Source organism: Haliaeetus leucocephalus, unplaced genomic scaffold (assembly GCF_000737465.1).
Source record: "Haliaeetus leucocephalus isolate CR32 unplaced genomic scaffold, Haliaeetus_leucocephalus-4.0 Scaffold687, whole genome shotgun sequence".
In the NCBI taxonomy this organism is placed as follows: domain Eukaryota; kingdom Metazoa; phylum Chordata; class Aves; order Accipitriformes; family Accipitridae; genus Haliaeetus; species Haliaeetus leucocephalus.
Window position 1 is genome coordinate 5,248,147 of NW_010973123.1, and position 25,415 is coordinate 5,273,561.

Genomic DNA, 25,415 nt, shown 5'->3' on the forward strand with positions numbered 1-25,415 from the left:
AATTTTTGTCATTTACATGCTTTTGCATAAGACTCTAATCAAATTTAATTCTACAGCCATTACTGAATGGTAGTTTTTAACGTAATAAGCCTTGATTTTTATATTCATCTCACTGATTTCCAAAGGGAAAGTGAAAAAACTGTTGACTGAATTCTCCCTGCAGAATGATAGCTTTGTAATAAACTTTTCTAGATTTAATCCAGTGCATATGAATGAAGATAACAGCTGTTTACACTCTGTTAAGCCTTAGTACTCTGTAGTATGTCTAGCCTACTATAAGCACATCCTGTTGGAAACTAGCACTAAGCATAGCTAAATCAGAAAACAAATAAATTAAGGATAACATTATGGGGTGATCTGAACTCACCAAAGAGAAAAATTCAGAACCACTGCTGGAAAGTCCTTCTTATGTGTTTTCTTGGGAGGTGGTATGGTAGATACTTGAAATATTGCACATAGCTGCTTTTTATCGGTCTCCTAAATGTCATGTCAAGTACATGTGGTAAATGGGGGCTAACTCCTACTGTCTTAGGTGCTTAAAAGTAGCACCAACCCAGAAAATATATTTTTTTCTAGAACAGCTTTAGCACTACAGCTGCTCAGTACTGTCTGACAGGGTAAAGTAGAGCACATTGACAGAATTTATTTGGACTCTCAGAAAGCCTTTGCTAGGCTATTTAGGAAACTAAATATTCCTGAGGTGAAAGGAGAACTACTCTTCTGGGGTAGGAACTGGCTGGAGACAGAAAACAAAGAGACGGAACGAAGTGTCAGTTTTCCACATGGCAAAAGGTTAACAGCAGGGAGCCCTCAGGTACTCAGGTTAGATTCATGCGCTGCAATTTGAAGTCTCTGTGAAAGGGAAAATGGCAAAATGTGCAGATAATATACATTTGTTTAGGTCTGTCAAACCTAGGAAATGCAACCAGGACATTCCAGAACTCAGCAAAGCTAGCACTACCATACCAAGCAAAATTAATTGACAAACATAAAGTAATGCCTGTTGGCAATGGTAGGAGCAATTTGAGCTAAAAACATCTGCTGCTAGTATTTAAGCAAAGCGTTAGCAGTGAAAAAAAGAGTATGTGGTGTCCTTCTGGACACTGTTCAAAAGGCTTGTTCAGAGTACAGAAAAGACATAGACAGGCATGTATGTGATAGACTAGAAAATACGCTGAAAATTAATAAATGCCTCTGTGTAAATATTTCACCTTTTCTCTTTAGTCTATGTTCGATTCTAATTATGTATTGTATTATCAAGGAAGATTAGTTGAAACAGAAATGGTTTGGAGCTCGCTGAGCAAAATGGTAAGGAGCATTGGATTCAAGGCATAGGGAACTGGTTTTAAAATGGCCTATTAAAATCTTTTTATTCACAGTCCATAATTCATCTGTAGAACTTCCTGCCAGAACTCAGTGATGTTAAGGTTGCGGTAGAATTTCTGTATAAAAAGATTTCATTTCTAAATGTATAATGAGAACACTTACAAGTATGTTATTTAAAATTAAAAGTATGATACGTGATCCACATGCCTGAAGGGATAATACGTTAAGGGCTAAGACAGTAGCATCTTTTTGTCTAACTACTGTAGCCTGTCTTTTTTTTTTTTTTTTTTTTTTTTTCTTTTTAAATATGTGCTTCAAGCTGTTAGGCACAGGTTACTCACAGTTAGGAAGCCTGCTAGGCAGGTCTTGTATGACATTTCCTAGTGTGTTATCCTTAGCTCAGGAGAAAGCACAAATAGTTAAATACCCTATATATAAATTCCTTCAATTTATGAGGTATTGCAAGGTGGATTATTGTATCATATATCATCATGATCTGAGCTTCTTAAACAGAGTCACAGTGGAATTAAAGAAAACAATTTTCATGTTGATGTTTGTTGCAGTTTGATTCTGAGTTTCTCTAAAGCCATAATCGCATTAGCATTCCAACTCCTTTGTAATGCTAATGTGGTCAATGGCAGTTGGATCAGAGTTTTCAACTTGTAAAACACAACTTATACCCCCTCCTCACCTGCCATCGTGTTTTACAGGGAGGGATAGAGAAAAGCAGCATTTGGCAGTTTGTAGCTGGGCCCCATTTAGGAATGTAGGAGAACTCTCCGGAGCTGCTGCTACTGTAGAGGACGTGGGGTAGAGCGTGGGGTAGCACTGTTCTTCGTGTAGTCCGGTTCCTTCTGGATAATCCCCTGTTCTTTCTGCATGGGTAAGCCCGGCTGTCTGTGCTCAGCATGTGTCACTTTATTATAATATTTCTTAAATAATAAGAATAAAAGAACTATTTCTTTCAAGTTTTCTGGTTTTTGGACACATCTTTCATTTCTGCATGTAGTATTAGCGGTGAAGCATAATACTGACGTGTGGTCATTGCCAGGGTAGGTCACTACTTGTCTTTAAGCTGGATTTCATTAGTTTATCATAGACAGGTGTGATTCAATGCTACTTGTTCATACTAATATAAATACTAGGATCAAAATGGGCTGGTTTTTTAACAGTAAACCTGGATCTTTTGGAAATGATAACCACGACATCGGCATGCTGTTGCTAAGTCATGTTGGGTAGCACGAATAGTAGAAATCAATATATAGAGGGTAGCAATGAAACTGAATTTTGTCTGGCACTATAAATACAAAGTTATAATTTCTGCTGTTGTTAATTAAAAAAAGTTTATTAATACTAGATTACTAGATGATAAATACCAAATCTGATTTTAGTCATTTTCTCAATTTATAGAAAGTATTCATCTGAATAGACATTCCCAGTAATAGTTTTACAGTAATCTGACTGTACATGAATCTCTAAGCAATCAGATCATGAGCCACTTCAGAAAGAGCAGCCATGGTTCACAAAGTGGAATGAATCTTTTAAAACTAAAAACCTGAAACTCTGGGTTTATTATGTTGGTTGTAATTGCTGGAATAGATATTGTGAGAGTTTTAGTTTGTTTATTTTATTGAAAGATATGCAGTACTTTCCAATACAGTGTTGTTCTGTCAAGCATTATGTTTCCCTAAAGTTCTGTAGGCCACCATCATCTGTTTTATATTTGTCAATGTGGGAGGAAAGCCTGCCAAACCACAACAGGCCTACATGATTTCTGTGGTGATTATAAGCTCTGAGTAATTTTATTTTATGGGTTGACAGGCTATAGATCTTCAAGCAACACTTCTGATAGTGTGCTATTATGGGATTAAGGTTATACCTTAATTTAAAAAATTCTGTACCTTTCTAAATTCAGATGGTAGTGTCTGGGGTTGCTCCCTTGCTGCTGCATAATCCTTTGCTCTCCCTTCATCTGACTCATGTCTCCTACCCTATTTCCACTTTCTTTGTGAGTAAGAAAAAACAACGAAATAATATTAATGAATAAACTGTAGAAAATGGAGTAAGGATATACAGGGGACAATATATAATTTTCACTGCATAAAATGAGATTATGTTAACCTGACAAGCAAAAATGTGATTGGGCTAGACGGTAGCTAAGATAAAGACATCATTTTTACCATGTGTGAAGGCAGTTCCCATTAGGGTTTCCTGAACTGCAGCTAAGGGCTACACAGTTTAGGAGATCCAGACTCCCTTGCACATTGAAAGCTGTTTGGCACGTCTGAGAGTTACAGTATACCTGCCTTTGGGGAAAACCTACAAAGTTGCTCTGATGGTTGTGGGGCACCCATCACTGTATGTGATGGGTGTTCTTCCCACCCATCTCACAAAAAGGTCACTATTTGACAAAGTTCTTAAAATGCAGTGAGGAGTAGCCCTTTTCCCAAATACTGCTAATGTACAACTGTATTTCTTTGAATATCAGTTTTAATGTATAAACAGAAATGGAAATCCACTCTGGCTCGATTGAACAAAGTTGCCCTGAGTTCTGTGGCGTAGGCAGTCACACGGATCTAATGGTCAGAGCTGGGGACTGGCAGTGGGAGGCTGAGCATCTGCTCCCAGGGCTGCCGTAGCCTGTAAGGAAACCAGATCAGGTGTCTTTTCTGTATAAATGGCATTAATAATGTCTTGTGGAGTGTTTTAAGACTCTCTGATGAAAGGTGCTTCAATATTTTTGTTGTTAAGATTACTTTAAGGAGTGACATTTATTTCTAATTACAACTAATTAATTCTGTTATGAAGCAGTTGGGGAGGAATGTTATAATCTTATAAGTTATTAATTAATAGATACCTGACTTGATGAGCTGTTTATTTTCAGTTTGAAATTCCTGGAAAATTAAGTGGGGCTTTTTATATTTGATACTGAAACTCCAAGTAAGAAAAATACTTGCTAGATTGATGAGATTTATTTCTGCATACCTCAAGCAAAGAAACAAAACAAAAGAGACATAGTCCTCTTGTTGAGCGTATAATTTAGAAGAAATCTTTATGTCCTTATCTACTAACTTCCCAAAACATAAACAAATATGAAGGCTAGCAAGCAAAGATCACAACAGATATTTGGCTCTCCGGGGGACTGACTTGACTTGGAAAAGTGAAAATTATTTGGTCTTTTGTGGCCTCCTTTGGTTTGGGAGGAATTGTGGGCTGGTGGACAGTAGCCTGACTCCTCTGCAGTGGCACACTGCAGCATGTCAAAACATTGCCTGGGTTTGTTGCCAGACCTTCCCACCTGGAGTATTAAGCACAGGAAAGACAGTGATATAAAAGATTTAGAGAATCGATTACTGAAAGCCATCAGCCTGTAAAACTCAGAAACAAAAACCTAACCCTTTTTACAGTGTGTGGTGGCTCTAGATTCTTTTCCCTGAGGAGGATTTGGGACATGACATAAAGGGTATTATCAGCTGTTTTCCAGTTGCAAGTCAAGATGGCCTGAACCCCCTGACCCTGATTTCTAGGAGACATGAAGAATCAATGGTGCCATCTTCCTTTCCACTGAACAGATTGGCCTGCTTGCCCTCTCCTACAGCTTTTGTGTGTAATAGGAGCTTAATGAATATTATTTAGTCAATTGAGCCTTTGAAAAATAGAATGCAAAAAGGGCTGTTTATGATGAAATCATCCTTTCCCTGTAGCACTGGCTTCCCTTACACCTTGTACAGTCATGAATTTTTCTAAATCTTAAACCAAATGATTCTAGAAGTTTAATAAGGGACTGTAATTTCAACAGGAGTAATGTTGCATGTTTCTTTAGTGTAACGCGTGTCTGTGAAGATCTATGTAAAGTGTAGGCTATTTGTGGTTTCTCAACAACAGTAGCGTGATGTTTCAGCTTCTCCAGCCTGGTCCTCAAGCTGTACAGAAGTGTGTGGATGCTATGGAAAGGGCACTATTCAACTGCTGTATGTTGTGTTGAGAAGGGAAGGTGCTACGTTAGGCAGCTTCTCCCAGTCTCCTTCCCCTTCTCAATGCCTGTGCTGAAAAGCTGATAGTGAGAAGAGTGGATTTGTTGCAGCCATCACAAGTAATGCTTATTTAGTGAAGGAATTGTTAAATGCTAAGGCTTCTTGTCAGCATGATACCACTGTCCTACTTTCATACCGCTGATTTATGAACTGCAGCATATGACAGTCCTCTGTAAAATTCAGCTAACCTTTTGGAATGCTTTGATGTATGAATTAATTATGAAGGTTAAACTTCCTGAAACACCCTTGTGGCTTTATGGTAACCATACCCACAAAGTCCTCGTGCCAGTGCATTCTTAATAAGGTCTGTCTTTGAGTTTTGTGGGACACTTATGCTTTGGAAAACTCTTAACTTGTCTTGAGTTCCAGTGGACAAATCTGAGTTGAAGAAAAGGAGAGAATGAGGGTACAAGAGTGATTTCCTGCTTTTTAATAGCAGTAGAGTTTTCCGCTGGATTCATATGGATGGCAAAAAAGAAGAGATGAGTATGCTGTCCTAGCCATCCCTCCAGCCCTGACTCATCCAGTCCACTGACAAGAAATTCAGGGTTTGAAAGATAGTCAGGAGTTGCCTACTCAACATGGCTTCTCAGGGACTATCAAACCAGGAGGCATTTATTTGTTACAAAAGCAGATAGTGTCTGTGGTGCAAAGTTAGTGGAAATTTCACAGGATTCTTAGTGAAGATTTGAAAATCACTCACTCTCCCTCATCTGTTTGAAATCAAAACTCTATCACATTTACTCCAAGTAGGGAAAAATATGTTAAATCCCTTGAAAACTATTTTGCATTAGGGATGGGGGAGATGACCAGGGTCTCAGGAAAAGCACTTTTTAAACTTGTGCCACACATTTGCTTCTTTGCTGTATTTTACTTCAGCAAAGACTCTGCAGCCTGAAGGCTGCAAGCCTGAAATTAAACTCCTAAAATTATAAAAGCTGAAAATAAAGCAAAGGTTAATAATGGTCACTGGCTTCTTTCCCACAGGCTCTGCAAGCTTTGATTTCTGGAATGTTAATAGAACAGGAAAGCGTAAGGCTATTGCTGTTACGTATTGTTCTTCTTACAGTCAGTGTTACTACTGTCAAGGAAAACAACACTTCCTAAAATATTACACACCTGAGTTGACAGTTAACCTAAGAAAGCTAATGCTGCTGTTGAAGACCCTGGAAAGTACACTGTTTTGTCCATTAAACAAACCCTTAAATACAATGAAAGCAGTGGAAGAGGGATGTGCAGTGATTCTTCACTGATCTACGTTGCTTCAGCGGCATAAAAAGAATATAAAGGTATTTGCAAAGGTAATCGGACTGCCCTGAACACCCATTCGGTATGGTTTTGCCAATAAGGGCCCCTTTTGCAGTCTGCACCATGGAGGTCTACTTGAATTTGCCCGTTAGAAAGGAAAATATGCAGTAGAGAGCAGCTTCTTTCCTGTAATTTTTGGTAGGCTCATTGGACAGCTGAATGTAAAGCAGATGAGACCTTATATATAATCTTTCTCTGAAGGATACAGAAGTTTGTAAACTTACTGGAGACTTCCAGTACTGCTTGGAAAAGATGCATAGGCCAACCCAGTCAAGGTACTTGACTAGAGATCTTGAGTTAGAGGTTTGAAATACAGGATCATTTTAGAGTACTGTCACAAATGATCCACATTGGCTCCGGGTGAATGACCAGCTGGTCCAACACGTGAAGGAACTGAGTCAGATACAGTCAGAACTGAAATTGAACTGAAGATGTTTAATTTTCAGGTATCCACATGTTTTGCCATTATTGACTAAATGAGCCTTGTAATTATCACAGTGATTTTTACAATGTATAAACAGAAATAGGAAGGTGCTGTGTTTTCAAGTGTCCACTAGTTTTGAGTGGTTGACTTTGAGGCATTCCTTTATTCCAGCCTGTTTTCCAAACAGTTTAATGCCCATATGCCTTCAAAGTTAACATTCCTCTGCAAATCCCCTTCTTCTTTCTCTTACTTACATTAGCATGCAGCACCACTGCAGTGTTTTAGCAAATGCTACATAGCAGGTGGATTTCCACTTTCAGTCCTGCACCATCTACTGCCTGGCACAGGTTTTCTATCAGCTTTTGAGGTTCTCCCAGTTACCCTCCCCCTTCAAAGCTGTTAATATGTCCTCCTGAATTCATTCCACAAAATTGGACTTACAGATTTATGCTGGAAAGAACGTGCGATAGTGGTGTTTGTTTTTTCTTTGTGTTGTGGATGCAGAGAAGTGGAAGAGGAAGTATTAAATTGTATAAAACAGGCATTAAATTGAATGAAGGTGCAGGTAAGGAGCACAGGCTACAGATATTCAGAAGGGATCTCTATGAAAATGTTCTATTTGAAACCTTTTGAAAAGGGAAAGACTCCTAGTTCCAGAGTGTAGATTGGAAATCCTTGATTAAATCCTGAAACAGCCCTATTAAATAGACGCAAAGTGCTCTGTGGTACTGAGAAAAAAAGGGATCATGGGTTATTCAGCTGCAGTTCTAAGGGAGCCTGTTATAACCATGCATTTTAATTAACCAGATCGGCTGAAGAAATGTTGTCTATATACTGCAGCATAGCTGTCCGCCTTGAAAACTATCCTATCGATAAACAGAGGACTTCTATTTGCAAAGGCCTTTTTAAGTACATGAAAAAAAATTCATTTGGGAGAGATTAATTAGTAATTAAGCAAGCTAGTGTGGAATTCACCTTAGGCAGATCTGCTTCCTTTTTGCAGTGTAGGGACATGTCCTGTCTGTCGTATCCATATAGTGCCCCAATAAAGCATTGATACAAAAAATTCAATTCTTTGTAACTAATCAGCATACTGTTACAGCAAGGCCCATAATTTGAGATAACTTTTGTTTTCTCATGCATAACAATTTTTGAACATTATGTTAATTTTCACTTCAAATTGACAGGATAGGGTTCCTGCAGAAGGTGCAGATACTCAGAACTGCTTTATTTTATTTTTTTTCTTAGTATTTGAGCATGAATCACTTCACTGTATCTCATTTTACGTGTTATTTGATCAATGAGGCTTCTCTACCGGGGGAAGTAATTCAAAACTATTGTGAAAATGTCTCTAACATTTCTTTGTTGTTGAAAGCTTGCTCGCTGTTGGAGCTGAGTTTGTTTGTAAACAAGGTATTGCAGGGGCAGAACTTGGTAGACTGGGTAGAAATTCAAGGGCATCTGGTACACTTGTATGTAGCCCTTGGATTCTCTTTTTTATTTCTGGGAAATAGATAATCAAAAGAGAAGAGGAGCCCAGACTGGAGGAAAAAAAGGGAGTGGAGTGGGAGAGAGAAATCTGAAAAAGAAATCAAAATAATGATACTTTTCCTTTCTGTGAGAAGTAAGCCTGATCTTGGGGAGTCCTGCAATTGGGAAATCCCCTTAACAACCTTCCTTAAGGTTATAAGCACATACAGAAGATCCTGCAGTGTACAACAAGGATGAAAATTCATAAATCCTGATGTTGCTAAACTGAAATGAAATTTGCATGTTTCAGAGAACAAGGATGTGTTCCTCTGACTCTCATGTCTCTCCCCATCCTGCTCTAGTAGTTCACCTGTAGTTCTGTAATCCTCTTTTCACTGCTCTTCTGAACTAATTCAAATAGAGAATCTATCCAAAATCATTATAAAAATTTATAAGCCCAGGCATGCTGTGCAGTCTGCCATTAGTGTTCATCCTACTATTTGAAAAATTACAATGCTGGACACTTAGCCTAAATTACCATTCTGGAAGTTTCCTCTCCCCTACTTAAGGTCTTACCACCTATACAGCTTAAAAGACTCATCTATTTTGATTCTGAGGCAGAATTTTGGTACCTACCAGGTGAACTTTGTTATCAGTTTTGGATAGCCATGCTGCTGGATGGCTGAGGAAAGATTTGGGAATACGGAATACTTTTTCAAATAAGCTGCTGGGACTGCGCAAAAACGTTATCAAATAGCTATAGCAAGCTCTGCACAGAAGGTGTCTTAAAGGTTGAATCAACAGCAGATCACAGCTGGTTAGAGTGTCCCACTGGGTGTTCTGGGAACCCTCTAGGTTAGGGGACAAGGTTGTCTGTCTTGGAAATGACTGTCAAGCCCCAAATATATATACAAGCACATCCGCAAACAAGCAAGATTATTTTGGTATCTTTCTGTGTTGATACTGGAGTGTTGACATAAATATGGGACACTTTCTTAAGTATATAAACTAGGTGCAAATAATGAGTACTTGTAATAAATTCTCACTACAGAGTCTTATGTAGGAGCATTTTCTTTTCATCATCTCATTAATGAGTTCGAGCCATTAACAGCTTAGAGTGCTGAATAAGGATTTACATTTAATTGAAGTCCTCTGTTCTTAGCTGACAAAATGTATTTTACACACTTGATGGATGTAATTAGTGTGATGAAGCTTTAAAAGAAATTGGCTTTGTTAAATTTAGAGTTTGCCATGTCAGTTTATACATGAAGCCAAAGCGTATGTATCAGTAGTTCTGTGGCTTTGGAAAAATGCATTTTATTACTATTACTGATATATAGGCATTTTTAATTTATGATACTGTTACAGTTGAAATACAGCATGCTTTCAGATTTGAGAATGCATCTCTTATGTTATGATTCCAAATTATTTTATACTGCTACAAGATACCTCTAACAGATCAGAATTTACCATTATATGCTATGGCTACAGACAAACCTGTATCCTTTGGATAGCAAGGATTTATGCATAATTGTTTAAGTTACAGTATTTTATTAAGCTTTCATAAAAACAGTTCTCCATGAATACTGCTGGACTTTAGTACACGCAAACTAAGGGCAACTGCATACTGCTCTCGGTCACTTTTCCCCCTACAATGTTATTGCTGTCTGCTTAGCCTGATAGGCAATAACTTCTCACTTTAAAATATTTCAACGTTTGTCCTAAGAAAGGTCATATGCAAAAATTAATAAAAAAGTAAAGAGAATGTTGAGACGCCATAGCTGTAAGCTTCTTTAAGCTGCAAAATGAACACTGGTTATAAGTTCAGACTCTCAGTGAAAAGAACATGGTTACTGGCAGTTACATGTAGACTGCCACACAAAGTTTATTGCTTCCCCTGTGGCAAATAGTTTATTTTTGACGTAAGTGTTCTATAAGCAGGAAGCCACCTATGTGAAATGGGGAAGGTATAAGGATTCAGTATACAGGATTCTGATTTAAAATGTTAGAAATTTTCCCCCCATATTCTTTGTGATTGCGACTTACTAAGAAAAATGAAAACCTATTTTGTGTTGCCAGTGTCACTAGGGATGAATAGAAACATGCTGTCCAACATCATGTATGTTTGAAGTAAATCAGTCTGTTCTTGAATGAAGGACAGGTTATTGGGTAGTAATGGGAGCTTCTGAGCTCATATAATAATACTGGTAGTGTTTGCTGCAGGCCCCCATTTTCTATCAGTAGTGTAGCCTGGAAGCTGTTGTTATGGATAAATGAAAGTAGGGGAAACTAAACATGTAGTCCCAAAAGTACAGAGACTGCTTTTTATAGGTACAATTAGCCTTAGGAAAAGTTCCCACTGAAGGGTTTCCATCCCCATCTGTTGTGATCCTTTGTTGGAAGGTGCATAGTAAGTCTATTACATTGTGAGTCACAGGTGTAATATCACATGAAATTAATTTTTGAATTGGAAATAGCTATTATATGCAATGCATATGTATTCTGGAGAGCACAGTGCGGATCAGAAGCTGGCTGGTATGAAGGAATGTAGAATGAAGCCTGCGCTGTTCTGAGGATGTGACTCATAGATGGCTGGAAGGCTAATACTGTGATATGAAAGTGTTATATTACAAGTAATAGTGCACTGCTAACAAAACTGATGTGCTGGAATGATTGTTTGATGGTGTTCTTTTTTGAAGAGGAAAAGATGATTCTTTTCTCAAACTTTGGCTAAGTATTTTTGTGTAAGATTACTATGATTGTTATTAGTGAGGAATATGGGGAATAAACTCATCTGGTTAAAAAACGGATTCTAGAATCTGCAGCTGCTTTTTTAAACTGAACCATAGGTAATTGTTTTTCTGAGGTCAGTTAATTTGAACTGTGTGCCAGGAATTAGTGGCAGTCCCTTTTGTAGTAGGTCAGAAGGCAATTTTCCATTATATACCCTTTTTCAATATGCATCCCACCCAATGTTAGTAAGATACATCTGCCACCATCTGCACATCATTGAGGTACAACTGCTTCCTTTCACTTGCAACAAAACTTGTGAAGGTCTCCGGGAAGGTAATTTTTCAGACTACATTCGTTAAGCTGGTCAGAGCACTTTGCAGACCTCACAAACAGTCTTGTTCAAATTTCAAATTCTGGGGAGAAAGGGAGAGGAGATAATGTTCTGTCACAAAGGTTAAGTGCTCAACTATTGTAAGAAGTGGGTGGGATCTGGGTGTTTAAATTCCCATTTGCAGCTTTGAAAATCTTTCCTATAGTCTGTTTTAAAATAAACAGGATAATCTACAGGAAACTGAAAAATTAGTAACAAAACACTAATTAAGGTGAAGTCTAAAGTTTTTCTCTGTTTGACTCCAGTTTGCATTTTGTAAACTGTGTTCCCTCTTTTATACTTTTATCATCTGCTGCTTTTGCACAATTTACCACAAGCCAAATAGATGCTTCTGCATAATGTGGTTTTTTTCTAGGGGGAAAAAAAAAAAGCAAACAAGAAACAATGTGTATGCTAGAATATACATTATAAAGTCTGTATTTTGGAATAAGGAATCCATTTATGATGGTTGTATTTTCAGTCCCGCAGAGCTTGTATGACTAATGTATTATTATTGCTTATTATCTACACTCCAGCAAAACACATGGTCAGTGTTCACGTTTCCTTCACCTACAGCTACTTTTAATCTTGAGGGCAATGAAGGAAAGAATTACAAAGGCGATTAGAAGGCCCAGCTTCCACTGGAGATCTTCTTTTGTACCTTTGAACATTTTGTGAATGTCTTCTCCCCTGAGTTACAGCTGAACCAGGAAGGGGTAATCTCATTACATTATTTTGAAGTTGATTTGTGCGTTTTGCATCCTTTAAGGAAGTGGAAAATATAAGTGCCTAATTTAAAATCAGAATCATGAGTTCTATGACACCAAGTATTATAGACACTAGTTAAAGAACTGGTATTCAAACATTCAGTAAGTTGTTCCTGACCATAAAGGGCACACGGAAGACCCAACAACACAACCTATGATTTGTCATGAAGCAAAAAATAAATGCCAGGAGAATGTGCTCAGCTAGAATAGTGAACACGTACCAGTTAGTAGTATCATATCATTCCTACAGATGTTGAAAATAATCATACAAGAAATAAGAAAATAGTAAGATGAAATATATTTTGATTATTCCCATATCAGCTCAGTCCCACAGCTTCAGAAAGAGGTGCCTTACATTATAAGAAGGTAATTTCTGCCTCTCTTTAAGTTAGGTGTGAAATAAAAGTTAGAGAAGATTTTGTTTGATGTTTAAATATGCCCAGATTCAGACAGTAGCAATTTTTTTAAAAATAAATGCTTAAAATACTTTTAAGAAATGCACAAACATTTATTTAACATTCTAGTTTTGCTTTAGAATGTAATTTTCTCTCTTTTAAAACCAGTTGTTTAACTTCTGGAAAGGCTGAGTGATCCTCCCTAACTTTTTCTAGCACTGTAAGCCATATGCAGTCCTTTTTCTGAGTCTTTTCTGTTTTCCATCTCTCGGTATAGTTTTGCACATGAACTGAAGTGGCCATAAAAATGCAAAGTTTTCATACAGTTACTACATCACACTATGGGATATAGCGCAGGTATAATACATGACAAGTATAGGAGGTACTGCTGGATTTGAAGTGAGAATAACTAATAAAGGCCGAGTTCACGATGACAACTTCTGCAGGCTGCTGCCAATATCTATGTGTTTAGGTTTTTTTCTTTCAGCATTAAGCAATTAAGTTCTGGAGAGACCTAGCTAGTTAAATGTTTTGTTAGTTTGAAGAAGAAAAGGATTTGCACACAGAACTGGCCAGATGATTTTCTCAATGGTGTAGTGAAGCAAAAAAACTTGTAATGCATTTATGTCCTTGTTTGGAGTATAAGTAGATGAGTAATTAGGATGTTTGATTTTCATATGTCCTTATGATGTATTAATAGAGTCTGGCTGCTCCAAAACACTTTGAGAATTTGCAAGGTTGAACTGTAATTACGAAGTCCTACATGATTTCAGTGCTACTGCTAGTATTGAAGCAATAGAAATTTAACATTCAGTCAAGAATATAAACTGTGACACATGGTCAGTGTATTAGTTGCACAGGAACATAGGAGAGGAATGGTTTCAGCGGTTAAGACAGCACATATGAGGGCTTTTTTTTGAGAACTCTTTTTCAAGATTACATCTCCAGTCATTCAGTTTCTTCTCGGCAAGCAAAAGAGTTTGTGAGAAACAGTAAGAAACTATAAGTAAAGAAAGAAATATTTTGTTTTGTTAAAGAGTTTGGTTGATTTCAGTAATGAAGAATCTTAAACTTGTGATTTTTCACATGAATATAAAATGTTTCCTGTAATAACATCAGTAAATTTCATTAAGCTGTTTAGAAAGAAAAAGTTAATAAATGGGGATTAACTGCCCTTCTGTCCCTTCTCAGTAAACAATGCTCATTCTTACATTAGAATGCTAATGCTATAGTCATGATAGTCTAACAATACGAGTAAGACAAGAATTGTAGGGAGATGTGATTTCTATGATGGGTTGGTCAAATAAAAGTTACTGCCTACTACTTGCAAATCTTTTTTCATTATTGCCTTTACGATGTTTGTGCTTGTTCTAAATGAGATTTGCAATTTCTCTGGTAGGTAAAATGTTGGCCATCAACTTACAGCTAGCCATCCCAGAGTGTCTTGTATAAACTCCTTTTTATTAATTTATGACCTCCTTGATGATCTGTTCATAGCTGTTGAACTCAGTCACTTTTTACTTCTTTTGCGCCCTACTGTCTTCCATTCACAGTTATGCCAAGAAATAGTTTGACTATAATTCTGAAAATTGCATCAAAATCCTATACTGTACCACTGTGATGACACCCATTCTAGAAAGCCCAGCTAGGAATAAAAATCAAGGCTACATGTCATGGACTGATAGGTGACCTCCAAAGGCACCTAAGTACATAAAAAGTTAGAAATACAACTGTATTTCATTCAACGTGGAGTGAAATGAGTTCTTGTGCATCATCTTAAGGGAAATGAAATCTGTCTGTTATCAACAGAGCTATAATCCTGATTTCATTCGTTTCTGTCATTCACTGTGGTTTAAAATTACTGCCAGTAACATTGGCATAGAGTTACTCTGAAGCCTAAAGTTGTTGCTGCAAAACATACCAGAGGCTGCTGCAAGCAACCTTTGCCCAAGGAAATATGCTGCATATTCATGTCACTGGTGAGTTTCTCATTGTTTGGCTTTATTATTGCTTGTGAATTTGATCTTTCGTAATTTGCTTCTTGTCTCTTTTGTACGCTGTGTGTTTTCAAGATGAAGCTGTTACTTTAACTTGTTCCCAGGTGGTGAGTGCCCTTCCTTTTGATGTCTAATAATATCTTTCTCTCATTATTGTAAAACTAAACTCAATTTTTTTTTTTTTTTTTTAATCTGCTGTTAGGAAGTTGAATGAGTTGTTTGTAGTCTGAGTTTATTTTATAGTATCTTAATGTCACTTAGTGCTGTTTTATAAGTAATAAGTTCTAAATCAGTGGCCACATATTTGTTACAGCTCCTGTCCTTGCTTACTTATTATATGCTTCTTGCCGTTTACTGACTCTGGATAGGCAATTTCTTGCTAGCATTTGTCTACATTCAGGTTATGACTTCTATACACAGAAACAGTTGAATACTTAGTATGCTGAAAGGATTTGATGCTACTACCATGTGATACAGAAGAATGCAAAGTAAAAAGGCAAACACATCTGTGTGTGAATTGATATAAACAATAGATACCTGTGATTAAGCTAACTACCCACTGGATGTCACTATTGTTCCACAGAAATTCATCTAACAGAATATTTATCTAGAGTTGAGTGGCTGACAGCAAAGACCATTAGCTTGCAGCAAACTGAAAATTTCTAATTGTGTTTGCAGGAATATTGTACATTTATGTTCATTTTGCAATTGAATTTTATATCAAGGTTCACTGTTTCATAATAATAATAAAAAGAGCATTGCCAAACCTTAATCTGTGCTGACTGTATAAGTGCAGATAGTGAGTAATGAAAACCTACCAGCCAGTAGAGAAGCTTGCATTCATTATGCTCAAGCCACTCATTCTCATTATTATTCTCTTACTCTGCAATTGCTGGAGGTAATCTCAACACAGTGAATGAACATTACCAGTCTCCTTGAATTTGCTTAGTACATTAGTTATTTTCTTTTTCCACAGATATGCCTTCTGTGTGGTTTATTATTCTGAAATACCACTTGAATATTCCAGGAGCTAGGTCGTTTAGTTGAGAGGCCAAGTACTCCACTGGCTGGGAGGACGTCTTGGTGTGAGGAGACTGGATTATATTCCCAGTACTCAACTGGTGTGTGATCTTGAGCAAATTACCTCAAATCTGTCATGTTTATTTGCCATCTTCTGTCTGTCTTCTCAACATCCCTTGTAAACATTTAATGTAAGAAATTGTTAGAAGGTGTTAAACGAAACAGTCTTGTTTGGTGATTCCACCTAACATTTGTCTCAGTGTGGTTTAAATAAATGTAGACTGCAAAACTAATGAAAATGGGCATGGAAGACTACTACCACTTTGAGTGGTAGCCCCAGAACACCATATGTGACTTAGAAAAAGGAATAGAAATTGATTTTAAAAGCCAAAAAACACAACAAAACAAACCCAGACACCTTCAAAATGCATTGTTGCTCTCCTAAACTTGGAATATGTAGGCAGCATCAGATCCATTAAGGGATAAACCAAGTCATTAGAGGCACTCGGTCACATCTCCTTCCACAAGTTGGTGCCTAAAATGCTTGTATGAAGGCTTAGGGGTTTGTAAGAGCCATCATAGCTGTCGTGCATCCTCTGAGGATTCCTCAGCATCACCCCAGCAAGGTTTTAACAGTTATGTGAGAGACTGGCACCAAAATATCCCAAATCCAAGACAAAGTGGGATCAGAATTCTAGATACCTGCTGCCCAAACTGGAGAGAAGCAAAGAAGAAATTTATTCTATGGAATCTTTGAGGCTTTAACACTTCATTTGTATTCAGGAAAGGGGCAGCCTTTCACAGGGACTGAAAGTTGCTCAGCTAAGACCAGGTCGTTTCCTACAGGATTATTTGAATTTGTGACTCTGGTGGCCTAGCCAACCCAAACAAGTCACTTCTATAGTGTTTAATTTGACAGTGGTGAGACAAAGTTTGGCTTAGTTCATGCAGTCTTTGCACAGATGAAAGCATGGGTTTTGTAATGTGTTTTAACATGCTGTGAAGCTGGTTTAAAACGTTTTCTAAGCCATAGCCATTAGATTTAACTCAGCTCTCAGGCCTCAGGCTGTGCAAGAAGGTTCAAAGAGTTACACTGGGCATCTTTTTTGTGTAATCAGACAGTGTTTTCATTATCAATGACTATAGCAGCAACTACACATTTGTCTGTGTTTGGTATGTGTTTGGAAATTCATGAAAAGTGAATCTGTTGTTTTTTCAGGCAATAAATGAATTAGTTGATCTAAGCATGTCTGTGCTTTAATATAGACATGCTGGATTTTCATTAGTATTTTTGTTATCCATCTATGATTAATGACATACTGGCCTTATTTTCTTTTTCATGCCCATAACTAAGTATTTTTCAAAGGGAGCTAGTGATAATTTTACAGATACTGCTTTCTGTAGGAGGTTGTGGGTTGGTTCTTTCTGACTATTGTTATGGTTAGAAGTAGGCATTAAAGAAACATAAAAGGAAGCATATAAAGCCAAACTCAGTTATATACAACTCATTCACAATCACAGTCCATTAAGAAGTTTTAGAAGATGTATTGAATATTTTCAAATAGCAAAAATCTAAATTAGTAGTACGAAATTATTTTCTGATTGCAGTTAGCACTCCCAAAACTAAATAGCAAAATTTTATTTTATTTTTTTATATATATGGTGTGTGTATATATACATGTGTGTATATCTATATATATATGAATGTATGTGTGTTTTGGACCAAATCTTTCTTGTTTTGGCTGTGCCTAATATTAGTCACCACTGCAGACGTTAAAGCCTGTAGAAGTACAGCAATGCTTCTTAACACGAAGTTTACAGCAAACTCTAATCCTTCAGTACAGAGATAACCAAGACCTGCTGGTAGAAAACTGAATCTCATAATAGCTAAGATAATTCAATGTATATTGACTTTTTAATAGCAACTTTCAAGGTACAGCTCAGGTTAAAAATCAGAGTTTGCTCAGTGCTGCAAAAGCGTCTCAAGGACTTGTATTATTAATTGTGTGGGATCCTCTTTGTACTCAGTAAAACGGGATCTCAGTGTTGCAGGGTTCAGTATAGTCTCAAGCTTCTACTCTCAGATATTTCCTCACTACAGTCCTTGAAAATGAGAATGGTTTCATTATATGAAAAAAGGAAAACAAACCAAAAATGCTACAAGTGTATTAGTTCTTTTTAAGAGATGCTTTCTAGCTTTGTTTTCATCATATCTAGTATATTTCAAGGTGATTGGCTGTGATTGGGATTTTTCCAGTAAAAATTCAGGAGAACATTCTGCTAAGGTTTTGATTTTTCTAATCTGCTGCAGTGAAACTGCTTTGTAGAAACATTCCCTCCCAAGTGATTGAAGATGTGCAGTTTACTAAGCCAAATCAAGTTACAAACCAGAGATAATTAAATTACTGACTTGCTTCTATATAGGTGCTGATGTATTATTTCAAGAATGAACACCGCTCCACATCTCCCCCCCCCCCTTCCTGATAATCAAAATAGGAGGTATGATTTATTTGGAAGTATGGGGGATGTTACATTCTTCTGCAGCCAACAAAAATACATGACTTTGGGAGAGGGAGAGCAGGGAGTAGCCAGGTTACAAATCTGTATTTTGTCCAGAACCACTGATGAATGACTACACATTAAAAATGAGCATCTGTGAATTCTTATAATGTCATTAAGGTTTTGCTAAGAGAGAAAAATAGTTTGTCACTGATTTCTTTAAGGATTTTTGGATGCAGTCTTCTCAGATCAGTGAGTAACCAATTTTCTCTGAAAGCTCTTTGCAGTTGTAGTATTTCTAAAATATACACTGTTTGGCTTTGTAAGTAATGAACCTTTATTTAGATATTAGAGGGACAGTGTGCAAAACACATCACAAAACCCTAACAAGCCCAGCCCAGCAAATAAAAAGAAAAAGAAGAAAATGACAGATTTAATGGTTTCCTCAGCTACATTAATGTCTTTGACAGTCTTGAAAAGAGAATTTCTAATGAGCACTGAAACAAATGTGTGCAGGAAGTGGTCTTGCTTTTGCTGCTGCACATTTGAGTTCCTCTAATTACATCAATAAGGAATTTCTGCTCCTCATTTAATGAATGCCTTTTGACTACTTTCTGAAAGGCAATTGGATGTAAGGGATAAACACTGGCACCTTTTGTATGAAGTCACATAAACAGGTTTCAATTAATAGTTATCAGCCCTAGAAACACTGTATTATAATGCAGTACAGTAAATCCCATTGTACCTTTTTCCTTTTAAATTTTTATTAACCCTAGATTTCCCTCTGCTTTGCTTTTGGTGTGATACCTCATGTCCTAAGACAGTGCTTTAACTCCCCACTGGCTTTTTATTATATCTTGTGTTGGGCAGAAATCGGGCATTCTTTCAGAGCTGTTCCTGCACCATGTCTCTGCTCTGACAACTCAGAATTCAGATGCTGCTACAGTACCTGGGTCCTTAGTTTGTTCTTGGTTCAAAAAGTGAGTTTCGGAGCAAGGGCTGGGGTTAGGTTGGGGGGCAAGAAGGGGGAGGGGGGGAAGCAGAGTTTGATTTTTTTTTTTTTTTTCATTGTTGTCATATTTTCTCCCTAAACAGAGGCACAGTAGCTGCAGGTGCAGTGGATTACTTATGAAAGAAGTTTTCTATTTAAAAACAAGAGAGACTTTAATGAAATCAGCAGAGGGTTTGTACAATAGGTATTGTATTAAACCAGAGCTCAGGCTTCACATTGATTGCGGTATTTAAATTTCAATGAGTTGATTATGTATGAGAGTAAAATGACCAGTATTATGAATGTACAAAAAAGAGACATGGAAGAGCTGTGCCAGAAAAGTGAGAAAAACGTTCCCTTTATAGTCCCTAGAGTTCAATAAAGCACCACTATTTCCCAGCTTTTAAAAGCTCTTTTATCACAATGGTTCATACCTCACATTCCCTGGAGCCTGATTTGTTATACGTGCAGGGTCCTGTTCCATTCAGCAGCATCTCACTGGTTTCAGTGTTGGTAGGTTTGTAATCTACATAAAATTCCTGTGTGCTTGGAGTCATTTGCTTCAGTGACTGTCTTTTCTTTTTCCTGTGCCTTCGCATGAGAGAGCGCTGCTGCAGCTGCTTCATACTGGCTGGGTAACGCTTCCATGACACATAGATTACCAGCAGGATCACAAGCACAGACAAGAAAAGGGCCACGCTGCCTGCTATGATTTTATGGAAGGAGATGTGTTCTGTGTCGTGCTCAGGTTCAGAGCTTGATTCAGTGGCTCCAATAGTTGGGGGCAGAGGGGGCTTGCTGTCGTGTTTAGGCCTGGTGAGTTTTGGTTTAAATGTTGGCTTTGGGAGAGCTCGTGCTAATTCAAACCTTTCCGTGGTACTTTTGCCACAGATGCTGTAGTTTTTCACTGCATCAATAACATTCACCCCTTGCAGCTCTTTGGGGCTGGCACAAATAATTGTATTTTCCCTCAGCCCTTTAAAACTTTTAAGCCAGTTTACCAGAGAGCAAATGTTTCTGCTGCATTCCCATATATTCCCAGCAAGGCTGATGTCATTGAGAGATATCCAAGAATCCAAAATTTCTTGACCAATAAATGTGAGCTTGTTTGAATCCAGGTTGAGGCGCTGTAAATTGGGCACACACTGAAAAACACTAGGTCCACTGAAAGCTTCTATTTCATTGCCAGATAAATCAAGTCTTTGTAATGAGCTCCAGGTCCAGGACATAGTTTGTCCTATCACACTGATTTTATTCCACTGTAAATAAAGGTTCTGAAGGCTGACTAGCCTTGGAAAAAGTGCCAGGTTGAGCTTAGAAAATTGATTGTGCTCCAGATGAAGCTCTTTCAGTCTGATCATGCCTGCAAAGACATTCCTTGCTAAACTTCGGATGCGATTATAACCCAGGTCCAACAGTTCAAGGTTCCTACAGTCTTGAAATATTCGAACAGGGATGGTTCTTAGGGAATTGGATCGCAAATGTAAACTCAGCAGCTTCCTTAAGCCCCTGAACTGTTCAGATCCCAGAGACTGCAGCTGATTGTATGACAGATCCAAATTCCGGAGATTTGTCACAGGTCTGAAGGTATTATTAAGAAAATAGGAGATTCTGTTGGAACTCAAGATCAACTCTTTTAGTCTGCGTATTCCACTGAAAGCATTTTCGTCAATATTGCTGATGTGGTTATGGTCTAAATAGAGCCAGGTGAGTTGATTAAGACCTTTAAATTGATTGTATTTTAGTTTTTGGAGGCTGTTATATCGAAGGGACAAACCTAAACAACCAGCAGATATACTTGAGGGAATCTCCTGCAATTTCTGAGATTCACAATATACCATTTTGCCTTCACACCTACAGCCCTTAGGGCATCCTCGTTCAGCAGAAGAAAGCATTGTCAGTAATACAGTAGGGGCTATTACCAGAGCTACAGCTGATCCGCTCAGTAGCCTAATTACATTGAAACCTGGAAATAAAAACAACTTAGAAAAGTTATCCCCCCACACATCAGTCATTTCTTTCAATCATGCTAAAATCTTTTATTTCAACAATCATTTAAAAATCCCTAGCTCGACTCAACTTCTTTTCACATTGTTTTCTTTACTCAGATTTTTTTAAAGAATGCCTTTATATAAATACTGAAAAGCAGTTGGGTAAAAGGTGTAATCCCTAAGCAGTTTAACTGTAATAACAAATCACATCAAGGCAAGTCTATGGAGTAATTAAAGCACAGGCTATGCAGTGGCTATGAACTATACATTAAAAAAAATAACATGAAAAACATACCCATCCTTTGTGTTGTTCAAAGGTCGTCCTTAGGTCTTTTATTTTTTGCTTAGTGTGCCACAAGCATGGCAGCCCCTGTCAGCTGCACTGTAGTGAGTCAGGGCTCGCTGACACCCAGGAAGAAAAATTGGACCCCTTGGGAGATGGACCGATTTTGGAACATTATTCTTTGCCAGCCATGCAGAACACTCCAAGAATAAATCAATCCCAACACAGCATTCGCAGCAAAATGTCAAGTTCTTCCTAGGTAATAGGATCTTCATGGATATTATGTTTTTGCATCTTTATAGTTAGGAACCTGGCTTTTAAAATTTCTCTTTATAGGAAAGCATGTTAGATTCCTCCGAGCACCGTTTAGCTATCTGAATTCACACATCTGTATTCCATAGCACAGCAGTTCCCTTACTTAGTACCCGATCCGGCTAGGAAGCTGCTTTGTAGCATAGAAGGTAGAATAAGCCCGTACAACGAACAAGCTCTGCTCACTTCTGCATACTGTCATTCTGAAAGCTCCGTCCGACTGTTGCTTTGGTTTCGGCGAATGCAGTCTTATGTAAAGCTGCCCCCAGTGGTGAAGAGTATTATGGGCATGTGCAGAAATGTCTTCCTTTTATCTTGCAAATGAGTAAGCTCTGCTGGGAAAAGAGTGATTGTTCTGAGTGACTAATAGAAGCGGAATGGTCAGCTTCGATGTAAACTAGTGAGGTGTGCTGAAATATCCAAATCCTCTTAGTCTCTGTTGCTGTTTGTGAAAGCTGTTTTGCATCCTTGAACTTAATAGCTCAGCATGTGCTGCTGAGACTTTTGTCTGAAGGGCTAACATGACATTTGTAGGACATAGATACAAATTTTCGGTCCTAAGGGTTTTTTTTTCTTACTGCATTAGACATGTGTTCACATGACCTTTTTGCAATAACTCACTATTTTTTGGTGAATTATCAGCCCCCTCAGTGTGTCTCTCACCAAGAGTTTCAGTGGGGACACTATATTTTACAACATGAAAAATGTTTCGGAGCTGACATTTTGCCTTTTTGCTTTTTTCTTCTCTGTTAAAAGGCACAGTGCCAGGAGGTTAGAAGAGAGTATTGTGCTCATTTATTTCCCAACTTGCTGTCACTTCGTTCCACAACAGTAACACTTCAAACACAGGCTTCTGTAACCCTTACAATATAGGGACTAAGCAGCTTGGTGTAGTACCTTAATCAGGTGAATTGTTTTTACTGTAGCTTATGACATGGGCAGGATTTTATGTGAAGGTACAATATGCAGAGTTCTTTTAGATGTGTGACTCTGGGCAGTCCTTATGTATCACGTAAAGAGCTTTTTTCTCTTTCCTTACTCTTCCCTTCTTTCCTGCGTGCTGTAGAGAAAGGACACATCCTCTTATCTGGGCAGAGCAAAGGTAAGATGACATTACAGCAAATGCACCACGCTGGCAGTCTTCCTTCACCAAGAAATACAAGAGACAAGAGATGATGGTGGGGAAGTGTAAAATCATGGCTCTTTGTCGTACAAGAACAGGCTAGAGCCTGAAGAGAAGCGTGCTGCTCATTAAAAGAGGAGTACAGATTACAGTCCCTCAAATGCAACCAGACAGCTCTGAGAACTGCTTTTTCTTTCTGAGGCTGAATCCTTACCCCTTGGAATAATGTGCTTTGCCTTTTCCCTTATTATTCACTGCTGTGAGCATAGAAGAACTTAAAATGAGGTGAAACCTGAAATTTTCCACACATTAAAAATGCCAACATTGCCTGGTACTTAGTCTGTGAATGACTTCAGGCTTAGAGTAATCCCACTAGTATTAATGCACCTATCTGTAGTGCCTAAATTAGGAGCACAGTTGCCCCTGGCTAACAACTATGAACATCTTTCATGTCAGGAGTCATAGAGTCAGGAGAAATACATACCTGCATCAAGGCACATCCTCCCCTTTGGGTCAGATTTGTGGAGAGGGAAAGGGTTAAGTCCTCCATTAATCTCTGTCACCGTCACCATCTCCTGTCTCTACTATAGCTTGTTTCTGGCTCCTAAATCTGATCTGTAGGGTTGAGGAGCCAGCGACAAACTGCAGACTGCCCTGGGAACTGTGATAGTCTGGGGAGCTGTTCTGCTGGCAGGAGTGACACGTGCCAGTCCTGGCGTGCCTGTTGCGTGTTTTGCATCACTGCCTTGGGGTCTCTCTGTACTTGATGGAGCAGGATTAGCAGCTTCAGAAGACAATTCAGACCTTCAGTAAGCCAATTTGCCTCTTGGAACTGCCGCTCTCCCTCTCTTGACAGGAGAGGATGCCTGTGACAAGTAAAGTCTTTACTGAAATCACTCAGTTAGGTTCCTAAACTTAGATGGCATGAAATTAGGTCTGAATCTTGACCTGGTTCAAACACAGTGTGTAAAGCTACAGATAACATCCTGAAGAGTTGGTGCTACTTAGTATAACAGCTCAGCCTGAGCCTTCTCCTCAGACTTTGGCTATTCTCTGGCTTTTCCTCTTTTCTTCTCTCCCTCCTCCATCTTTGTTGTGGAGTTAACAAGTAACTTCTCTGCCACCATGAGTCAGCAGAGCTTCAGCAGCTTTTCCAGGGTTTTAATAATTGCCAATGTACTGGACAAATAAGAGGGAACAGCCACTCTTTTACCATGAGTTATTTTCATTTTTCTGAAAGGGGTGAGACATCAAGAGATGAACACAGAGACCATCAAATCTATGTTAATGGATTGCCAAATTCAATTTTCTTTACTGAGATCCTTTTTGAGTTACACAAGCAGGAAAAGTGCCAGTGTCTGATAAACAGTTTTTTAAAATTGCATTTCTGTATCTTCATACAGCTGAATGGGTTCTTTTCAAATTGTGGGAATAAAGCTGCTCCCAGTATGAAACATTTCATACAAAATTTCAGACCAGTCTGGCCATATTATAAACTATGAAAAATAAAGAATTAAGTTAAAGCTGCATCTTAGGTAAGAAGATACCTTTTCTAAGTGGTTTAATCTTCGCCTTGTATCAACTACACCTTATATATCTGTGCAGCCCCTTGCATTACCATTTAACTCATGTAACCAGGAAAAAAGAACTCAAGGCAAAACTGGTTAACTTCTCTTATGGATAAGCTAGTTTTCATTAGAGCTAATACTGCAACTCCTGAATGCCTAAAATCCAGGAGTTTGCTGAAGGCTTGGTGTGAGTTTAACTTGTACTCCATGTGAGTTCATGTGTATTCGTTCTGCAGAATAATTGCTGTAGTCCGAGGGTGTGTAAGTTCACCTCTCTGCACCACTGCGAGGCAGCCCTGCCTCCTGTCCCACTCAGGAACAGGAGGGAAAAACTGCAAGTAACAGAAGTCTCAATGGCTTCACACTGACTGAGTATTAGCGCTCAGAAGCAATGTTATTCCTTCTCTTCTGCCTATGAAGACAGCATTTTGTGCAATTCTGCAAAGACAGATGCCCGTAAGAGAAATATTTCGTTTATTTGTGTACTCTTGCACACAGTCTGTGTTTTGGGATTTCAGCCTTAGACATAATTTTCTGTGGCAATTTTTAAGATGCCACAGAGCCTGGAAAACTTATTAGTTTTGAGTTGTATGCCACCACGATCGCTCCAATTTGTTTTTCTGGGCTTTTTCTGAGGGGGAAAATGGCATACATCAGAAAATACATTGACAAATATGTTGCTAAATTTGTCTTAACATTCATACTGATGAAAAGCGATGTGTTGGGCGGAGCCTGTGATGAACACATTGTTTTTTTCATCAGCATGACAGACAAATTCAAAGTTGTTTGGAAATGATGGACTAT

At 38.2% G+C, this 25,415-nt stretch overlaps 2 protein-coding genes across 3 annotated transcripts in view; one reads left to right on the top strand and one right to left on the bottom strand.

The window, feature by feature from the left end:
* The window catches only part of LRRTM3 (leucine rich repeat transmembrane neuronal 3), an 89,741-nt gene extending 67,852 nt beyond the window's left edge, over positions 1–21,889 (bottom strand). The window contains exons 1-2 of the mRNA XM_010579983.1: positions 21,621–21,889; positions 19,769–21,300 (exon numbers count right to left, since the gene is read on the bottom strand). Of these exons, the coding sequence (XP_010578285.1) occupies positions 19,769–21,300; positions 21,621–21,624 (1,536 nt within the window). The 5' untranslated portion in view covers positions 21,625–21,889. The remainder of the gene's footprint in view (positions 1–19,768; positions 21,301–21,620) is intronic.
* The window catches only part of CTNNA3 (catenin (cadherin-associated protein), alpha 3), a 529,775-nt gene that overhangs the window by 213,163 nt on the left and 291,197 nt on the right, over positions 1–25,415 (top strand). The window lies entirely within an intron of this gene.